Genomic DNA, 17301 nt, shown 5'->3' with positions numbered 1-17301 from the left:
CTATAAAAAACTTTCTTATCTATAGTATTTTGTTCACTTTGTTTTTAACAAACACAAAATAATAATAATAATAATAAGTTAGCTAACAACAATGGCACAAATATAGCAACTTAGAAAACCAAATACAGAAAATCTCAAAAATCTCCGCTGAAAATTAAAAAAAAAAAAATGCAGGTGTGGGGGGGGGGGGGACTAGCATCAGCTGGACCATCTGAACTGAGATTGTTGTTGCTCCGCCTCGCCTCCCAAGGATTACAACGTGGTCCTTGAGTAAAGAAAGCCCTGCTGTGATAAGAGTTAGTAAATTTTAAATGTATGAAAATATTTTATTACATAAATACTTATGATGTAAAATGAGCTAAATAATAACACCAAAGATAAGTAAAATGCATGACATTATTTATTGAATTTGTCATATAATACAAAGTAGTTTCGACAATATGTAAATACAAAAAATGCATGTAAGTTGTTCTGAAAGTCTGAGTTTTTGAGGTCATTATAATTTAAATTGGTTAGATTATAAAATAGAATATTCACATTATTTCCTTTACTGAATGGAAGCCCAATGTGCTTTTTTTTTTAGAAACATATGTCAACTTACAATGCATTAAACTTTGTCCAAAAAATAAATATTTCTAAAGCCTTTTTTTTTTAAAATCCTAAAAGCACAAGTTTTTAATAGTATCAAAATATACAACATATACAAATGCTATATTTATGCAGTTTTACTGCAGTTAGCAAATATACAATCTAAAATACTATTTACATTTATTAAAATCAATTGCCTCAGGTTAAATATGATTAAAAACTAAATCTCAAATATTTATTCTTATTTTTTAAAATATTCATCATAATGAATGTATTGTTTACAAAGATTAATTTGTAGCTTGTATATTAAATGTTCTTTTCTATACAATTTAATGATATGGATTCTGTACTTGTACATTGATTTGAAAACACATGATTGACAATAGAACATACATAGAAATAAATACATAGACTTAAAATCTATGATTAATATTTAATTTAGCATCCATCTAAAATATGAATATAATACAATGACTTTTATGGATGAGACAGAAGATAGATATAAGCAAAAGATTTTACAACATTTCTTGACATAATATTCAATATTGTACAAATTTATCAAGAAATTATCAAATGAATGTATTTACAATAATTAAAAATATCTCACTCACACTTTTCAATGATGAATTATACAAAGATGACTTATGTTTTTGATAGTTTTTAAGTCCCTATCAAATGAAAACTGCCTCTGGAGTTAAGTGAGATTGTTGTACTTGTGACTTTTGTTGTTCACTGACTGACATTTGCGGATGCAAGTTCGTAGGTCCCATTGGACTCGAAATACCTTCCGACCAGTCCGATTGAGCAGAGTGGGGAGAGGAACTCGACCACTGTCCAGGTGATTCTGGTGAAGGCGTGAGATAAGTCTCAGGTCCTAAAAGATAATGCTGGGGTGTAGCTTCAGGTTGACTGTGCTGTGATGGTGGCGTAGGAAAATGGTAAGCCTGAGAATAAGAAACTTGCATATTGTTTGAAGAATTAGAGTTCTTTGAGGTATTGAGCAAGTGATGCAAGTCAGTCATTGGGGGATAATCATAAGCACTATTGGCAGTTTGTTGCGATTGCATATGTGCAGTTTTCTGATGGTGAGCTGCTCTCATTGCAGCCATATGAGTTGGTGATGTTGGAAGAGATGGCCTCTGTTTATTAAGAGTGGATGTTGTATATGAATGTGAGGTAGGCACAGTCATGTTTTGGGACATGCTACTTGGCATGGAATTTTGTCGTGGGTGGTTCCCTTTCATACTTTGATGTTGCGAGGATTGGTTATTTATCATGCCATTGCTAAAATTATGGCCAGTGAGCCCAGCATTTAAAGCATCCATGCCCATTACACCATATATTTGGGTAACTGCATTTATGCAATCTTCGTACGATGGTGGTTGCTTATTCGACATCCCACAGTTTCCATCAACACTCAATAAATTTGGATGGGACATTCCCATATTTTGTCCATTATATAAAACATCCAGAGGAGGCGGAGTTCCCTCTAGATAGCTTGTAGTGCGAGGCGATTCCAAAGAATTCACCGGGGAAAGTGTGACAGAACCATCAATTCCTTGAATAAGCATTGGTGGCGGCTCTTTCCTTTTCTTAATTGAAGATTTTCTTCGTACACTGACATCAGCACAAAGTAAATCTCCATCTTTTATAGGTAGACCAGCAATAGTGTTCAACTTAGGCCTTTTCTTTGGTTTAATAGATTTGGTTGATCCAAGCATGTTACCTGGTTGCATCAAGCCAGGAGAGCCCATCGGACCGTTTGATTGCATATTCATTTGTGGACTTGGAGGCACATATTCATCCAGTAATCTCACTATGTCATGATGCATTCTTTCAAACGCAACATCTCTGGGCAACCTGTCCATGTGATCAGTTATGTCCCGGTTGGCAAAATGTTCCAGAAGAACTTTAGCAGCAGCGTAACTTCCTTCCCGGGCAGCTAAGAATAGTGGTGTCTCTTCTTTGACATCTTGGGCATCTCTGTTAGCACCATGTGCAAGAAGAACTTGCACAGCTTCAACATTATTCACAGCTGCAGCCCAATGTAATGCAGTTTTACCTACAAATAGAAAAGGAGAATTTGAGTTTATATACTTTATTTAAAAAATGTATAAGTGGTGTGTTTGAACAAGTTCAAAAAGATAATTGCATGCATTTTTCAGCCATTTACTTATGATTTGTTATACAACAGTCTTGTGATTAAATTTTGTAATTAAACTGAACAGCACTTGAATTTTGACCTGCAGTATTTAAAGCATTTTAGGCTATCCACAAATTTACAGATGACAGACTCTTATAAATTTTTAGATGTTTCACCTTTTATTCATGCAAATTTCTTCTTGCAATATGCAAGAGAGCCTAGAGCATTAAAGCAACCTCATGCTAGCATTTCCTTAATTAGCCTTTCCACTAACAACTGACAGCCAAAATTTTCATGACATTTTGGATGAGAATCTCCTTTGACAGTGATTGTGCATATAAAATGCTGACAAAGTAGAGAAGAAGAATAACAAGCTGAAAAGTTTTTTTTTATTTACTTTTAATTTCCTTCACTTCACTTACTTGACATATAAAAATCTCCCTCAAGTCTTTTAATTGTTACTTCATATTAAATCCAACATAGAACATGTTATTCACTGAAAAGTATATGATTATACTACTAAAATTATAGACATACCATGATCATCAGCAGAATTAATATCAGCATCAGCATTTATAAGAACTTCAACCATTCCTTCAATAGCAAGTCGGGCAGCAAGAACCAGTGGCGTTGTTCCATCATGCATCCGGGCATTGAGATTAGTGGCACGATTGCGAAGTAGAATCTGAAATGAAGCAAAAACACAGAAGATAAGTAATCATTCAAAATAAAAACATGCATTCGAAAGGCAAATATTAAAACTGTTAACTAAAGAGAAGTAAATAGAAGCTTCGAGAGTTTTAGAGTTCAGAAAAATAAGTTTCCAAGTTAAGGTAAGGAAGAAAAAATGTTGCATTCTGGAAATTTTTATAAATGAAAAAAGACGATTACCTGAAACACTCCTTGTGCATCAGCAGCAACGGCAGCATGTAGTGGTGTACGTCCCGTATTGTCCTGAGCATTAGCATCTGCACCAGCATCCAGCAATCTCTTAGCTGCATCAGCTCTTGCATAACGAGCAGCTAGATGTAATGATGTTTCTCCTAAAGTAATGAAGAAAGGATTTTTGAGCTTTATAACAAATATTTGGAATACAAGTGGCATCAGTAATCGTATAAAGCTATTAAGCTATTATGATTAGAAATTATATCCCAATCATAATGTCTTGGTTTTACATGGACAATGTTAAAGGGGGGGAAAATAAAGAAAGAAAAGTATCGAATAGGAGGTATAATGACGTTTTAAAATGTTTTGATGCAGTATATTATATTTTGTTATTTCTAGGGTCTGAAATTAGGACATAAAAGTTATGTGTTGTTGACATCTAGCTTTTTTTCAGTTGCTAAAATGTCATGCTTGGACATAATTTTAAAATAATTCAAATACAGTAGAAAACCAACAATCTGAATCATTTGGAACCGGACCCCATTCAGATAATCAAAAATTTGGATAATTGAATTTTCTTCCCAAAAAGGTTCTATTTTAAAGGAAGAGAGTTTTTTATTAATCAAACTTGTTAAGCGTACTTACAAGTGCTGTACAGTAGTACAGTATGTATGTATCAGTAAATAAAAGTCATTGCTTGCTGAATGTCTCAGTCAAAGAAAACTGTTTGACTAGTTTTAGAGAGAATAGCGAGTTGACAGAATCATTAGTTTTTAAATCATCTTAATTTTTTATTCCGAAATTCTGAACGTGATTCGGAGAATCAGAAATTTAGATAGTTGGACTTCTAATGTACCTTAAGCAGAGCTTTCAACTTTGAACTGCTACAAAAATCGCGGTATTGTAAAAAAGTAAGGAAGAGAGGAAAGAAAAATAAATTTACATTTGTAATCTCAATCTAACATAACTAACATATAGACTTAGGGGAAAATATAAGTGAGTGTGAAGTTTAAATTTGTTTTAGTTGTGAAATAGATTAACTTTATTTTGAACCTTGGTAATTAATTCACAATGAGGCTTTAAAAATTCAATTTAATTGCAACTATGCATGAAAAAAAGAATCTTAAAGAAAAGGGAGGCATGTTCACTAACACATACCTGTACGTTCTGTAGTCATGTTAATTTGAGCTCCTTGCATTAGTAGATCTTGTATCATACTGACTGAGCCATCATCATCTTCAACTTCATCTCCAATATCAAACCCTCCACTTCTAAATGATGCTAACATTAATGGAGTCAATCCACCTATAAAATGAAAGTATTTAATAAGTATAAAGCATCTATTTGTAGAAAAAAATTAGATAAATGTGCCTTGAAACCACTTCAGAATAGAAAAAAATGAAATTTAAATAAAGCAATGAAATATTTGCTTCCCTTAAGATTGGGAATCTAAATAAAATTAAAATTGCTTTGGTAACAAATAATAAAATTAATCATAAATCACAAACTCTAGTTCTTGGTTAAGTAATACTAATTTAGATGATTATGTAAGTAGAATTAGATGAGGAATTTTTCACACCTGTTGTGGAAATCATTAATTTTTGTACTATAAACCTTGTTAAAACAAACTTAAAGGAGGAGGAGAAGGGACTTCTAACAATGAATTTGTCTTAATCACAGTCAAGTCTTATCAGAAAAACAACAAACAGTAATTATGAACAGTAAAATTTAAATTGAGGTTTGGCTATTTAAGTTTTGATTAACTACATCAAAACCCTGACAAGTTTTTCTTTGCAGTCAATTGCAGTTTTGCTATTATCAAATGGAACTGCACAATAATATTCGATGAACTGCCAAAAGTCGGTTGGGTAAGCAATATCCAAGTATTTAGATATCATTAGAATCTCATACAAAGTGCATAAATCGGGAGTGCATTGTAAAGGATTTAATTTGGGTTCAAGTAATTCATTGAGAAAGTTCAAAAAATCATTAGTTTCCAGTTTGCACAAAATCTTCTTCCAGCAACACTTAAAAAATTATAAGACACCGAATGGCTGAAGGGACAGGGGGGACTTCTGACAACTTGTAGGCTCATTGCATCTTCAATTTTATTTTAATTAATTTATTTATTTATTGCTTGTCAAAAAGAGGTGTTTCCACAGAATTTTACGAGGTATCCTATGATGTTTTCGCTTCAATATAGTTACTAATCAAACTAAAAAAAAAAAGAGTTGAAAAAATGAAAATTTCCACAATCAATTTGACTCTTACCTGGTCCTCTGACGTCTACATCAACACTGTTGGGATCCATGTCATTGTCCCCTTGAGGTGGGGTAAGAGCCAAGATGTCTGGATTCCTGATATCTGCTGCATCTAAATGCTGTTGAGTCCAGGGACGAGGATCATTATCATCATATTCATCAGTGGTCATGACAGTGTGGGTATCTCCGTAGCTGGGATTAGGTGACCGGTCATTCTTCATTCGTTTCATCGGTGGATGATCCATGTCGTCGTCACTCCACTGGCTGCTATCAGGAGGCATAGAGCCATCCATCACTTCCAAATGATTTATTGAACATTGCTTATGAAGATTTCTGCAAGAAATGGATAGCAATTAAATTCAATGCAGAACAGTTTAAAGAAATAGCTTCCATTTAGTTTCAAGTTTGCTGTAAGTAATTTTTAAAAAGTTCAGTTACTGTAAAGGGAGAAAACAAGAAAAGTTGTTTTAGTTCCACTAATATTTTAGTTGCAAAGATATCTCTTTCACTCCATGACCCGGAACTTTTTTCAAAACACTCCAATTACAGTGAAACCTGTGTAAGTTGACCACTCACGGTGCAGCACTTTGGCGGTCAACTTAGACAAGTGGTCAACTTATAAAGGGCGGTATTTTTTTTTTCCCGTCATTTCTTGCACCATGTAGTGATTTTTTGAGGAATTCACCCTTACTCTTTCTGTTCAACTCCCTTTCAGTATTTAACATTATTGAAAGTGAAACAATAATTAAAAATACTATTCAAATAATTTTGTTATTTTTTCCTTGTTTTTAAGTATAATAGACACTGTAGGTTTAGAAATTCCATATATGCCAGCTAATTTTCTCTGGCTTTCTCCATTTTCAATTAATTTTAACATTTCATACTTTTTATTAATCTCAAGTTCAACTAACTTTCTTTTTGAAGCCTTTTTATGTATAGCACAAAGAGTAACAAGCTCGACTCTCTCAGTTCATAAAGGCAAAATTAAAATGTCCTATCTCTTAATCCCTTGCACCAGAAACATGTAACTTTACTCATTAGCAGGCCCAGATCTGTGTACCTGCAGTGCGAGGGGCCCGCATCCTTAAAGGGGCTAACGGCCCTAGAAATTGAAGAAAAAATAGAAAAAAACTAGCACTAAGACTTATGCACTTTACAAAAAGACACTGCTGGCCACTAGGGAGGGGCCCTACATATTTTGTTGCAGGGGGGGGGGGATATATAGATCCGGGCCAGCTCTTTTTGCACAGTTCATGTGTTGCCACAACATATTGCAATTGAAAGAAAAGATTTTGAACTTTTCTACTAACACCTATTTTCATTGAACAGAGTACAAAAAGCTATCTCAAATAGAACAACAAATGAAAAACAAGTTTGGAGAATAAAGAGCAGCATAAGCTTTATGCTGCTGTTTAGTTAGTAAAATGCTAGTCTGTCATCAAAGCATTAAAAACATTCTTGGAAAACTATCAAATAATAATAATAATTAATAAATAAGTAAATAAATAATGAAATAAAATAATTTTCTGAAGAAAGTTTAAAAAAATTAACTAAGTGGTCAACTTACAAAGGGTTTTTTACTATTCTCCAAACCAAATTTGTGTTACATTAGTGGTCAAGATAGAGAGGTGGTCAAGTTACAGAGGTTTTCCTTCATTATATGAGATAGGACAAATTCCGTTCCCGAAAAAAGTGCTCAACATAGACAGGTGGTCAACTTACAAGGGTGGTCAACTTTACAGGTTTTACTGTACAACATATGTTCATGTGAACCATAAAATGAAAATTAAAATGTTTTGTAATTTGTATTTATAATAAACTTTAAAATATCATTTTTTTTTTAGTTTTGCCACACACTTCTGCATTTGATTGGTATATAGCCTTTAAAATATTTTTTAAATTAAGCTTGGTTTTTTTTTTCTTAATTTTAAATGAAAGTATAAAGTTTTATAATTTCTATTAAAGTAAGTTAGCTAGCTACACATTTCTTCATAGTACCAACTTAATTTGGATTTCTTTTTACTGCAAGTTAACTTAAAATTTTACCATTTAAACTAAATGAGAAAATTAATATATTCATGTTGATTTATAAATTAACCAAGATAACAATAAAAATTGAATATATAACCAACCTCATTTCCTGACCATCAGGTCCCCTTCTTCTTGATCGTCTATGCTGTCCACTGTTGTTCCGTAGAAATCCTTCGGGGAACCAAGTAATTCCTCTGGCTCTTTTACGTTGTGAATTGAGCAAGACACCAAACACCAACACAACCAGAATAACTATTGTAGCTCCAATAGCCATGTAGACAATATTGGAATAAGTACCTCCACCAAATCCATCTCTCTCGTCAATTTCCGCCTCCTGAATCTCTCGAATCGGAAATGCAGTTGATAAAGCATGGCGAGAATGAGCAGCAGCAAGAAACTGGGCAGCCTACAAATTGAAGAAAAAAAATTAAAAACATATTTGAGGAAAGCATTAGAGTAGTTACAAATCAATAGATATTTCAATGACTGTTTAGAGTGGGGGAGGGGGTATGAAATCTGTTTTGTCAAGACTTTAAGCAAATTTTTATTTTTGTTGTTACCTGAACTTTGCTGTGAGCAAAGAGCAAAACTAGATTATATTTAATATAATAAGTAACAGTTTTAATAATATTTTGCTAGTTACCTCAAAAAGTACTTTAAAAGCAAATTGGACCAGATAAAGGATACAACAAACAAATTATTGCATTGCTCATATTCCTTTTCTGTTTTGCTAACATTACAGGAAGTAAATAAATCAAAAGTACCTTTTTAGCTGTATCAAAGCATTCCCCATTCATCATCCTAGAGCACCGTCTATTGTCAATTTCAAGATGCACTTGTGTACTATAAAGTGAAAAGATTAAAAATTAAAAATACAAGTCTATAATGAAGTCAAGGAAAAAGTGAAATGCACTTAGTTCTGAATTAAAACAACAAAATTATCAGCAAAGCAAAGTTTACTTTTAAAATAGCATTGTCAAAACAAATATTATTTATCAAGTTACTAAAAGAAAAAAGAATCCCTTTGATTCAAAATTTTAAGCAATAGTCTAATAAGTTATTTCTTAAATTTATCAGTCTCAAAAACCCACATTTTTTGCATAACTGCACTTACCCAGAGCTTCTGAAAGGTCTCATGACTGAAGATTCAATATCTGGTGCTCGCCAAGGTAGAACCAGTGGTCGATTATTTTCATCCATTTTAAGCCTTACATTTGTTCTTAATGCATGTCCAATTTCTCTCAAGAACAGAATGCTGTTATTCAGAAAGACCTGGAAAGGTTTTATTGTTCATGCTTTAGTTGGTTTGCATATTTTTTTTTCTTTTAAGACACTAATGTAATTAATAATAGTAATTTTCTGTCCTTTTAATTTTACACTGAATTTCACTCAAAAATCATCATCCTTGTCATCATGATGGATTCAGTTTACATATCGAAAAAATAAGTAAACATGTATATATGAACATTTATTTTTTCTCAAGAACATAATAACATTTAAAAGGACCTACAGAGATTTAAATGTGCAGGCATTAGTTAATTTATGCAGATTATTCCAAAAATATGTGAGAACTATTTGAGAAAAAAAATGTAATTCTCCTTCATATGTATGCATTCACATACTATATACATACATTATTCTTAATATAATATGAATGCAAAAATTATCTCTTTTAACAAATGTCCACACATATGTTCATCAGGCTTTGGTTAGTTTATGCAGAATATTCCGAGAACTATTTGAAAGTAAAATTTTAATTTTCTTTCTTGCATACACACACACATATATAATGCATGCAAAAATCATATCTTTTAACAAACACTCACACACATATTTCAGCATTCCATTTACAATATAAATTTTGCAAGAAAAATGATGTAAAGTTTTTGAAAGTGATAATCAAATTTAGTTTTGCTTTAAGAAGTTAAAAATCTAGCAAATGCAAAGAAAAAAGGAAAACTTACTTCTGGTTCCATTAGGACAACCAGAACCAACGACCCTGATGCTAATACTGGAGGGTCAGGCTCACAATCCAAACCATCCCAGTTACATTCTAAGTTGTTGCATCCATTATCACAATAGCCGTTTCCATAATTCCTCAAGCAATATGTGTCGTAGTGTTCACTGTTGAAACAAATGGAAATTAGAACATTTCATACTTTATTCTTTCGAGAAGAGTGCAAAAAGAAAGGCTTTATATCATAATTTCAAAATTTGGAATTGAACCTACTTGCAAGGCATCAACATTTGGTCACAGTCAAATCCATCATATAAGCAATCAATGTTATTGCATTCCACATTGCATTGGCCATCACGGAAAACATCCCAACATTTGATACCAGCCTTACAATTTTTCCATGGATTAATGCCTAAAAATATTAAATTTTAATTAATTAGCTGATATATTGAAAAAGTAATATTAATCTTTCTATTATTTCTAATTTTTCAATAGGCAACAATTGTATACTTAATTTAACGCAATGAAGGTTCTAGGTTTAAACTTAGCACTGTATTTAGGAATTCACATAGAGGTTTTTTGGAATTTTAAAAAAAATCTAAAGGGTTCTAAATTTAAATTTGAAGTCCTAAAACTGTTCTGTTCAACAAGTTGACAATAAGTTATACTTTTATTTAAAATTATTATTATTATTTAAGCCTGATTGTTCAACATGCGTCACTTGACACAACTTTTAGTTTCGAGGGAGATCCTGTAACGCCGGGCAAACAGCTAGTGTCATACAAAGTTTAGCAACTTGTATTATAAGCTTCAAAAATACTTAAGTATGAACTAGTCAACAACATTAAAAACAACTTTAAATTTAACAGCAGAAAATACTTTTTTTATTTTTTTGAAAAGCTTAAAAATAGTTTCTTTGAAAGAAAAAATAGACAGAAAAGTCATACCTAAAGAACAATCACCACCATCAAAATTGCAGGCATAGCTGTTGCACTCTTCATCACAAACATTGTTCCTAGCTTTCTGGTCGCAAGCATTTATCACACACATTTTCTTTTCCTCCTCTAAAGACTTTTGCGGGGGATTCTGAGAAGGCACAACATTAACAATACCACCACCAAAAGATGGATCGTAAAAATCACAATGGTAGCCATTCCACTCCGGTGGGCAATCACATTCAAATTTTCCTGCAATGAGATTATAAATTCAGAATTGGCTATTTTAGTTTATGTATTTATTTGCAGCAAACATCTGGCTCATAGCATTAATAGTGTAATGTTTTCTTCTTTACTAATAATAAAGCTGAAAGTCTTGACGTCTGGATCTCTCTCTGTATCTGGATCTATGTGATGCGCATAGCGCTTAGATCGTTCGGCCGATTTTTATGAAATTTGGTACAAAATTAGTTCGTAGCATGGAAGTGTGCATCTCGAAGAGATTTTTGAAAATTTTGATTTTGTTCTTTTTCTATTTCAATTTTGAGAACATTTTCCCGAGCAAAATTATCATAAGATGGACAAGTAAATTACCAAGTGTGGAACCGTAATGTGGGCAAGCCAATTGGCGAGAAATTCACCATACATTATTTGTGAATATAGAGGGGAACCAAAAACCTTTTAATTTTCTACTATGGGAAAAGCCGTGCAGGTACCACTAGTATTAAATAAAAAATTTGCATTCAGGATCCGACTATTGCACAGGATCTGGGCTCCAGTCAGTTATTCGGAAGGGGCTCAAAAAGCATTACTAGTGCAACTAAACTTTTTTTTAATGAATTTAAAAGCAATGTTAAATGTTTATCAAAAATTCTAAATGTTTTTAAATTTAGTAATATCTGTAAAAAGTAAATAAATAATAAATAAATTGGCACAATCAACCATTAGTCAAGACAAGATACTCTGATACGGTTAAGGAAAGCCCTAATCTGAGGGTCAAATACTGCTAAAGTCGAACAGTGTTTACACTTTCTACAAATACAAACTACACAACATTTTAAAAACAACTTCTTTACATCCGAAATAACATTCTAAGGTTTCTCAAATTTAAGAACTTTACCTTACTTTCTTAAAGTAAAGTGAGAATTTAAATGATGCTGAAAAAATAAATACAATAAACCATCAATCCGAACCCTATAAAACTGGACTTTGCTTAATCTGGACAGCCATTTAAATGCACATACTATATAAATAAAAGGCAAGTTAGCAAAAAAAAGTATTTTTGTAGGACATTTGAGATATCTTAATCAGTTATTTTTTCAAGAAATGACCACAAAAGTAAGACAACATAAGCTCAGCAGTTTCTTTCAACCAGCAAGTGTGTTATCTATAGTTAGGGGTTACTAAAGATGAACCTTGAGCATCATGATCAAAGCAGTTTTTCATCTTATGTTTATTGCAAGGAAAAAAATTTATGTTCATACTATACTTAGTTTTCTCTATTGCAGTTTTATATTTCATTCTCTTGAACTCAAAAGAGAATTTTTACTGTGTACAGTAGTTTGTTTATGCACCATGGCTCAATTTATAGGTTAAATTGTTTAATTTATATTTTCATTACTTCGGACGACCTGAATCCTAATCAGTTTGGATTAATGAGGTTCTACTGTATGCTATACTGACTACATTTATCAAAATATGATTGCCTTCAAAATTAATGATATAAATAGCTTTCGTAAGCAGTATAATAATTGAAAATGAAGATATTGTTGTGTCTTACCTAGTCGGTCAATGCATTCTCCATCATGGAGGCAAGGAGAAGACATGCATTCATCCAAAATATCTTTCTCACAATGCTGGCCTCCTATTCCTTGAGGGCATATGCAAGTGTAGCCATTATGTTTTGGCTTGCACTGTCCACCATTTCTGCATGGATGGCTGCCACATGTAGTGTTGGTCATAGAACATGTATCACCCCAAAAACCCTAAAATTTATTTTTTAAAAAGTATATTTTAAGTATGTGTGAAAAATTATTTGCATTGCTTACAATAATTTCACAGTTTAAAAAAGCAGAATTGAGATTAAATTTAAATATTGAATAATTAACTTAGAAAGAAATTTGGACTAAGATTGAAAAACTTAAAATTAGCATGACATAACAAAATAACTTTCACCAACATGTTACGGCAGATTTAAATGATTTGCAACATAAAGGCTTTGAATCGATAACTGTCAAATATTATCTAAAATTTTATACATTATAAATACATTATGTATATACATCTCAGAGCATTAAGTTTTGGTAATTGTTTTAATAGTTAAAGTTAGATGAATTTGAGCTTATTTACATTTTTTTTAAGCATAAGCATAAGTAAAAAATTAAACTTTTTTTAAAAACTTATTTGGAGGCAATCTTAATAATAACAAATAAATATTGTAAATGTGTTCTAGTTATTTAAAAAGAAAGGTATGCCATATTTTAACACAAATAACTATTATACAAAAATGAAATAAAGCTCTGTACCTCAGCACATATGCAAGTAGGTGATCCATTAGAACTGCTGCTACAGACCCCTCCATTCATGCACAAATTGCTGGCACAAAAGTTGACTTTCATTTCGCAATGTCTTCCCATATATCCTGGTTTACAGTCACAACGATAATCATTCACTAACTGCACACAATCTTGAGTACCTGGTCGCTTACATGGATCCGAAAGGCATTCATTAACATCTCCTTCACATCTGCAAAGTAAAAAACAACAGTTGTTGAGGAAGAGGTCACTTAACAGCAGGAAGTTATTGCACCAAAATTTTTAATTTAAAAGTAACGCTAGATCATAAATGAAGATAGGTGCATGGCAAGATAAAAACTTGGACAGTCAAGCAGGACCTTGTTACTGAATAGGATAACTAGGCCGTGGCCTAGGGCCTCCAATTTTAGGGGCCTCAAATGCCCTAAACTGTTTTAGTTAATGGTTAAAATTGTAAGGGTTGTAATCAGAATCATGCAATTTATAGGGGGGAAAAGACAGGTTGGGTGAATGTTTTTTATTTTGTAGTTTATGGTCTCTTGTTTAAAGGATGTACAAAAAGAAATTCAGAAACAGCTCTTCTCGGACATTTTTCAAACTTTCTTGTTGGCCTCGGAAGCCAGAGATTTGTCTAGAAATTATATATGGCTAAATTTCTTGAGAAACTGTCTATTCAGCTGGTCAGAATTCAAAGGGCTTTCAATTGAGGTCAGAATTTATTTTAATCCATCTTCTGAGGACAAAAGCCTTTCAGACAAATGTCATTCTCCCTTGGACTCATGAAGATGAAGAACATTACCTCAAGTTTTTATATAAATCTCTAAAATAGTTTTAAAATAGTTTTTTTAATTTCTGATATGTTTTTAAAAGTAGAAAATATTTTACCTTGGACCAACATATCCTGGTTGGCACTGACATTCATAGCCTCCAATTTTGTCAATACATGTACCATCATGGTGACATGCTCCTTCAAAACATTCATTCACATTGATTTCGCAAAGGATTCCAAGAGTTCCATGAGGGCAAGAGCAGACAAATTTGTTAACCAAGTCATGACAAGTTCCTCCATTGCGACAAGGATTTGGATCACAGTCATTGATATTGTACTCACAGTTCAAGCCTACAAGATAAAATTTTATATATTCTTTTTTTTTTTTTTTTAAACAGAACATTAAATTACATTTCAAGAGACTTATGAGGGCATTTATTTCTTGAGAAGTTTGGAAACTTTTGTGGTAAAAACATTCAAATGTATCTTCCCAAATCAAAGTTGTTTGACTGTAACCAAAGTTTGTAACTCACAACAAACTTTTTTTTTAAAAAAATCAGATTATATCATATATAAATTTTATTCTTTGAAAAATTTTAAGCTCAAAAATTTTTTACTGTAAGGATATCAAGCTAGGGATTAAATCTATTATTTTTAATCATGCGCTATTGTTACAATATTTATACTGTAACAATAGCGCATATTTATACAATAATTAGTTGCCTGCCACTACATACATAACATTTTTTTTTTCATTATTATTATAATTTTTATTTATTTATTTATTTTTTAAAGATAGAACAAAATTAGAGAGCATCAAGAATTGACATATTTTAAAGACAAAATATTTTAACAGTTCTAATTTAAATATTAGTTTTTAACAGTAAAGAGAGCAAAATATTAATTTTTGTTTTCTTGTAATACAGCATTCATCAAGCTAGAGCTATAACTAAACAACAGACACATGTCAGAAGAAAGGCTCTTGGGGCAGAAAGAAAGACATATTTTTAACTGGAAGTAATTTTAACTGTTACTATTATTATTATCTTTACAGCAACCCCAAAATAACTAGAGGCAATTTGGGAATGACTTCAAAAACGATCATAATAATGTATACTTGAAAATACCCATTAATCTACCCATGGGTTTATGAAGAGTGAAGAAACTAAAACTGGATTTTACAGAAAGAGGAAAGCTTCAAGCTATGAAATTGATATTAGCTCTAAAGAAATTCACAAAAAAATATTTTTTAATAAATAGAATTTCAAAACTGTTATTTGGTTTGTAGTACCTCTGTAGTACCTAAATGAATACCTCATAAATAAATTCTAAATTCAGAAATGTAATGCAACTTTCCATTATAAAGAATTGACAAGGCTGATATTTGATACATAATCTTTTGTAGTAAAACTTAACATTAGTTCTCTAAGTAATAATCTAATTAACAATCATAAGACTAAAACCATTAAATTGGATTGTTAGATGAAAAGAATTTGATGAAATAATTTGGAAATGTTTATCATAATTTGGAAATGAATGTGTTCAAATCCTTACCTTGGAATCCAGGAGGACATTCACAAGAATACTGACCAATAAGGTCAGAACATGTAGCTCCATTTTGACATGGTTGAGAATTACATTCATTTATTTCATGCTGACAATAACTTCCATCATATCCAGCAGCACAAGTACATCTGTGACTGTTTCCAATATTTTCACAGGAACCTCCATTTTTACAAAGATCTTGTACATCAATACCTTTAAAAATATATAATTTTTAAAAAACTATTTGACACAGAAATAATAGTAATAATTCAAATGCATACCTGTTTTGTTTTTAAACAAAAACTGATCATTTTTTCTTTTATTTTAAAAATATTATTTTTTTATTTTTAGTTAAACTTAAAGCAGATAAAAAATATATCTTAGGGGAATTTTTTTTTTTAATGAACACGTTTAATTATTATGTTCAATTGAACTGCAATAATCTTGTATGACACATAATAATCTCTTCCCATAGTTTAATACAAGGGTATGGTCAAAAATTACCCCTTAAATACGAGATGTACAGAGGGAATTTAAAGATAAATTGTGTTTATCATGTATCAGCAACAAAATAAATTTAACAGTGAAACATACTGAATAAATTAGACATATTAATTAACATCAATGACTTAAAAACAACTATGATGAAAAATACTTCACATGTTTACTCAGTTTTCCTAAGTGCATAATTTAAAAATTATGCAAAACATCAGTCAACACTTACAACTCAGCATTTAAAATATGTTTTTTGAAAAGGAACTTTTAGCTAGCTTGCATATAACTTGTTTTATTTATTTATTTTATTTTTGAACTTATTTATTTTAAATCAGAGGAAGGACATTTTGATACATAATAAAAATTTATGAGATACATGAATTTGAGAGCTATATATGAACCAGCAGTGCTCAGTGCATGACAAAGCATCAAGTATGATTTTACTCGGATATTTTTGGTTTGGACTATCAGCATGTATGAAAGATTTTCTCACTTAAGCAGCATATTTTCAAATACATACCTTTCTGAGTAGCTGCATCAGAGCAAGAAACCATTGAAACATCACAAAGCATTCCAGTCCATCCAGGCAGACAAGTGCAACCATAAGTGTTGTTCAGCTGCATACAAGTAGCACCATTCATGCAAGGTTTTGTACTACACCAGTCAACAAATGTCTGAAGGAATAAAAATGCATGATAACATTAAAACACTGTATTTTTAATTTATTATTATTCTGCAAATAGAATAGATGAATACAATTAATAAAACAATGATGTTTTCATTTTATTTAATGAAGAAATTTTAAAATTTTGTCAATCTATTAATACCATAGTGGTTATTTTATTACTCAAACTTTATATGGATCCAAAAACAATGTCCATACCATTCATTCTCACAAAACAGTATCCCAAAAAAAAATTGAATTTTGACATCTGGAATTCAAATTATATTTTTCGCAATCACAAGTATGTGTATGTAGGCGTGTGTGTTTGTGTCTGTATGCAAGCATGAGTGTTGTGGGTATGTGTGTGCATGTGTGTAGGTAGGAGCAGCATCGGTGCTGCAAAGGGAGGGGGGGGACAAAATCATAGGAACATCAAAACTGTCAAGTGAGAACAATAAGCAATGTGATTTCTCAAAAAAAGATAATAATATGCA

General features: G+C 31.6%; 1 protein-coding gene across 1 annotated transcript in view; it reads right to left on the bottom strand.

Annotated features, from left to right (window-relative positions):
* Positions 1 to 649: 649 nt before the first annotated feature.
* The window catches only part of LOC129223081 (neurogenic locus Notch protein-like), a 65137-nt gene continuing 48485 nt past the window's right edge, over positions 650 to 17301 (bottom strand). Inside the window, exons 17-32 of the mRNA XM_054857647.1 lie at positions 16664 to 16817; positions 15658 to 15861; positions 14220 to 14454; positions 13326 to 13545; positions 12581 to 12785; positions 10813 to 11052; positions 10139 to 10277; positions 9873 to 10032; positions 9023 to 9180; positions 8673 to 8751; positions 8010 to 8314; positions 5888 to 6210; positions 4775 to 4921; positions 3623 to 3774; positions 3269 to 3416; positions 650 to 2650 (exon numbers count right to left, since the gene is read on the bottom strand). Of these exons, the coding sequence (XP_054713622.1) occupies positions 1260 to 2650; positions 3269 to 3416; positions 3623 to 3774; positions 4775 to 4921; positions 5888 to 6210; positions 8010 to 8314; positions 8673 to 8751; positions 9023 to 9180; positions 9873 to 10032; positions 10139 to 10277; positions 10813 to 11052; positions 12581 to 12785; positions 13326 to 13545; positions 14220 to 14454; positions 15658 to 15861; positions 16664 to 16817 (4260 nt within the window). The 3' untranslated portion in view covers positions 650 to 1259. The remainder of the gene's footprint in view (positions 2651 to 3268; positions 3417 to 3622; positions 3775 to 4774; positions 4922 to 5887; positions 6211 to 8009; positions 8315 to 8672; positions 8752 to 9022; positions 9181 to 9872; positions 10033 to 10138; positions 10278 to 10812; positions 11053 to 12580; positions 12786 to 13325; positions 13546 to 14219; positions 14455 to 15657; positions 15862 to 16663; positions 16818 to 17301) is intronic.

The sequence above is a fragment of the Uloborus diversus genome, chromosome 5, assembly GCF_026930045.1.
Source record: "Uloborus diversus isolate 005 chromosome 5, Udiv.v.3.1, whole genome shotgun sequence".
In the NCBI taxonomy this organism is placed as follows: Eukaryota; Metazoa; Arthropoda; class Arachnida; order Araneae; family Uloboridae; genus Uloborus; species Uloborus diversus.
This window is presented reverse-complemented; position numbering and strand designations above follow the sequence as displayed.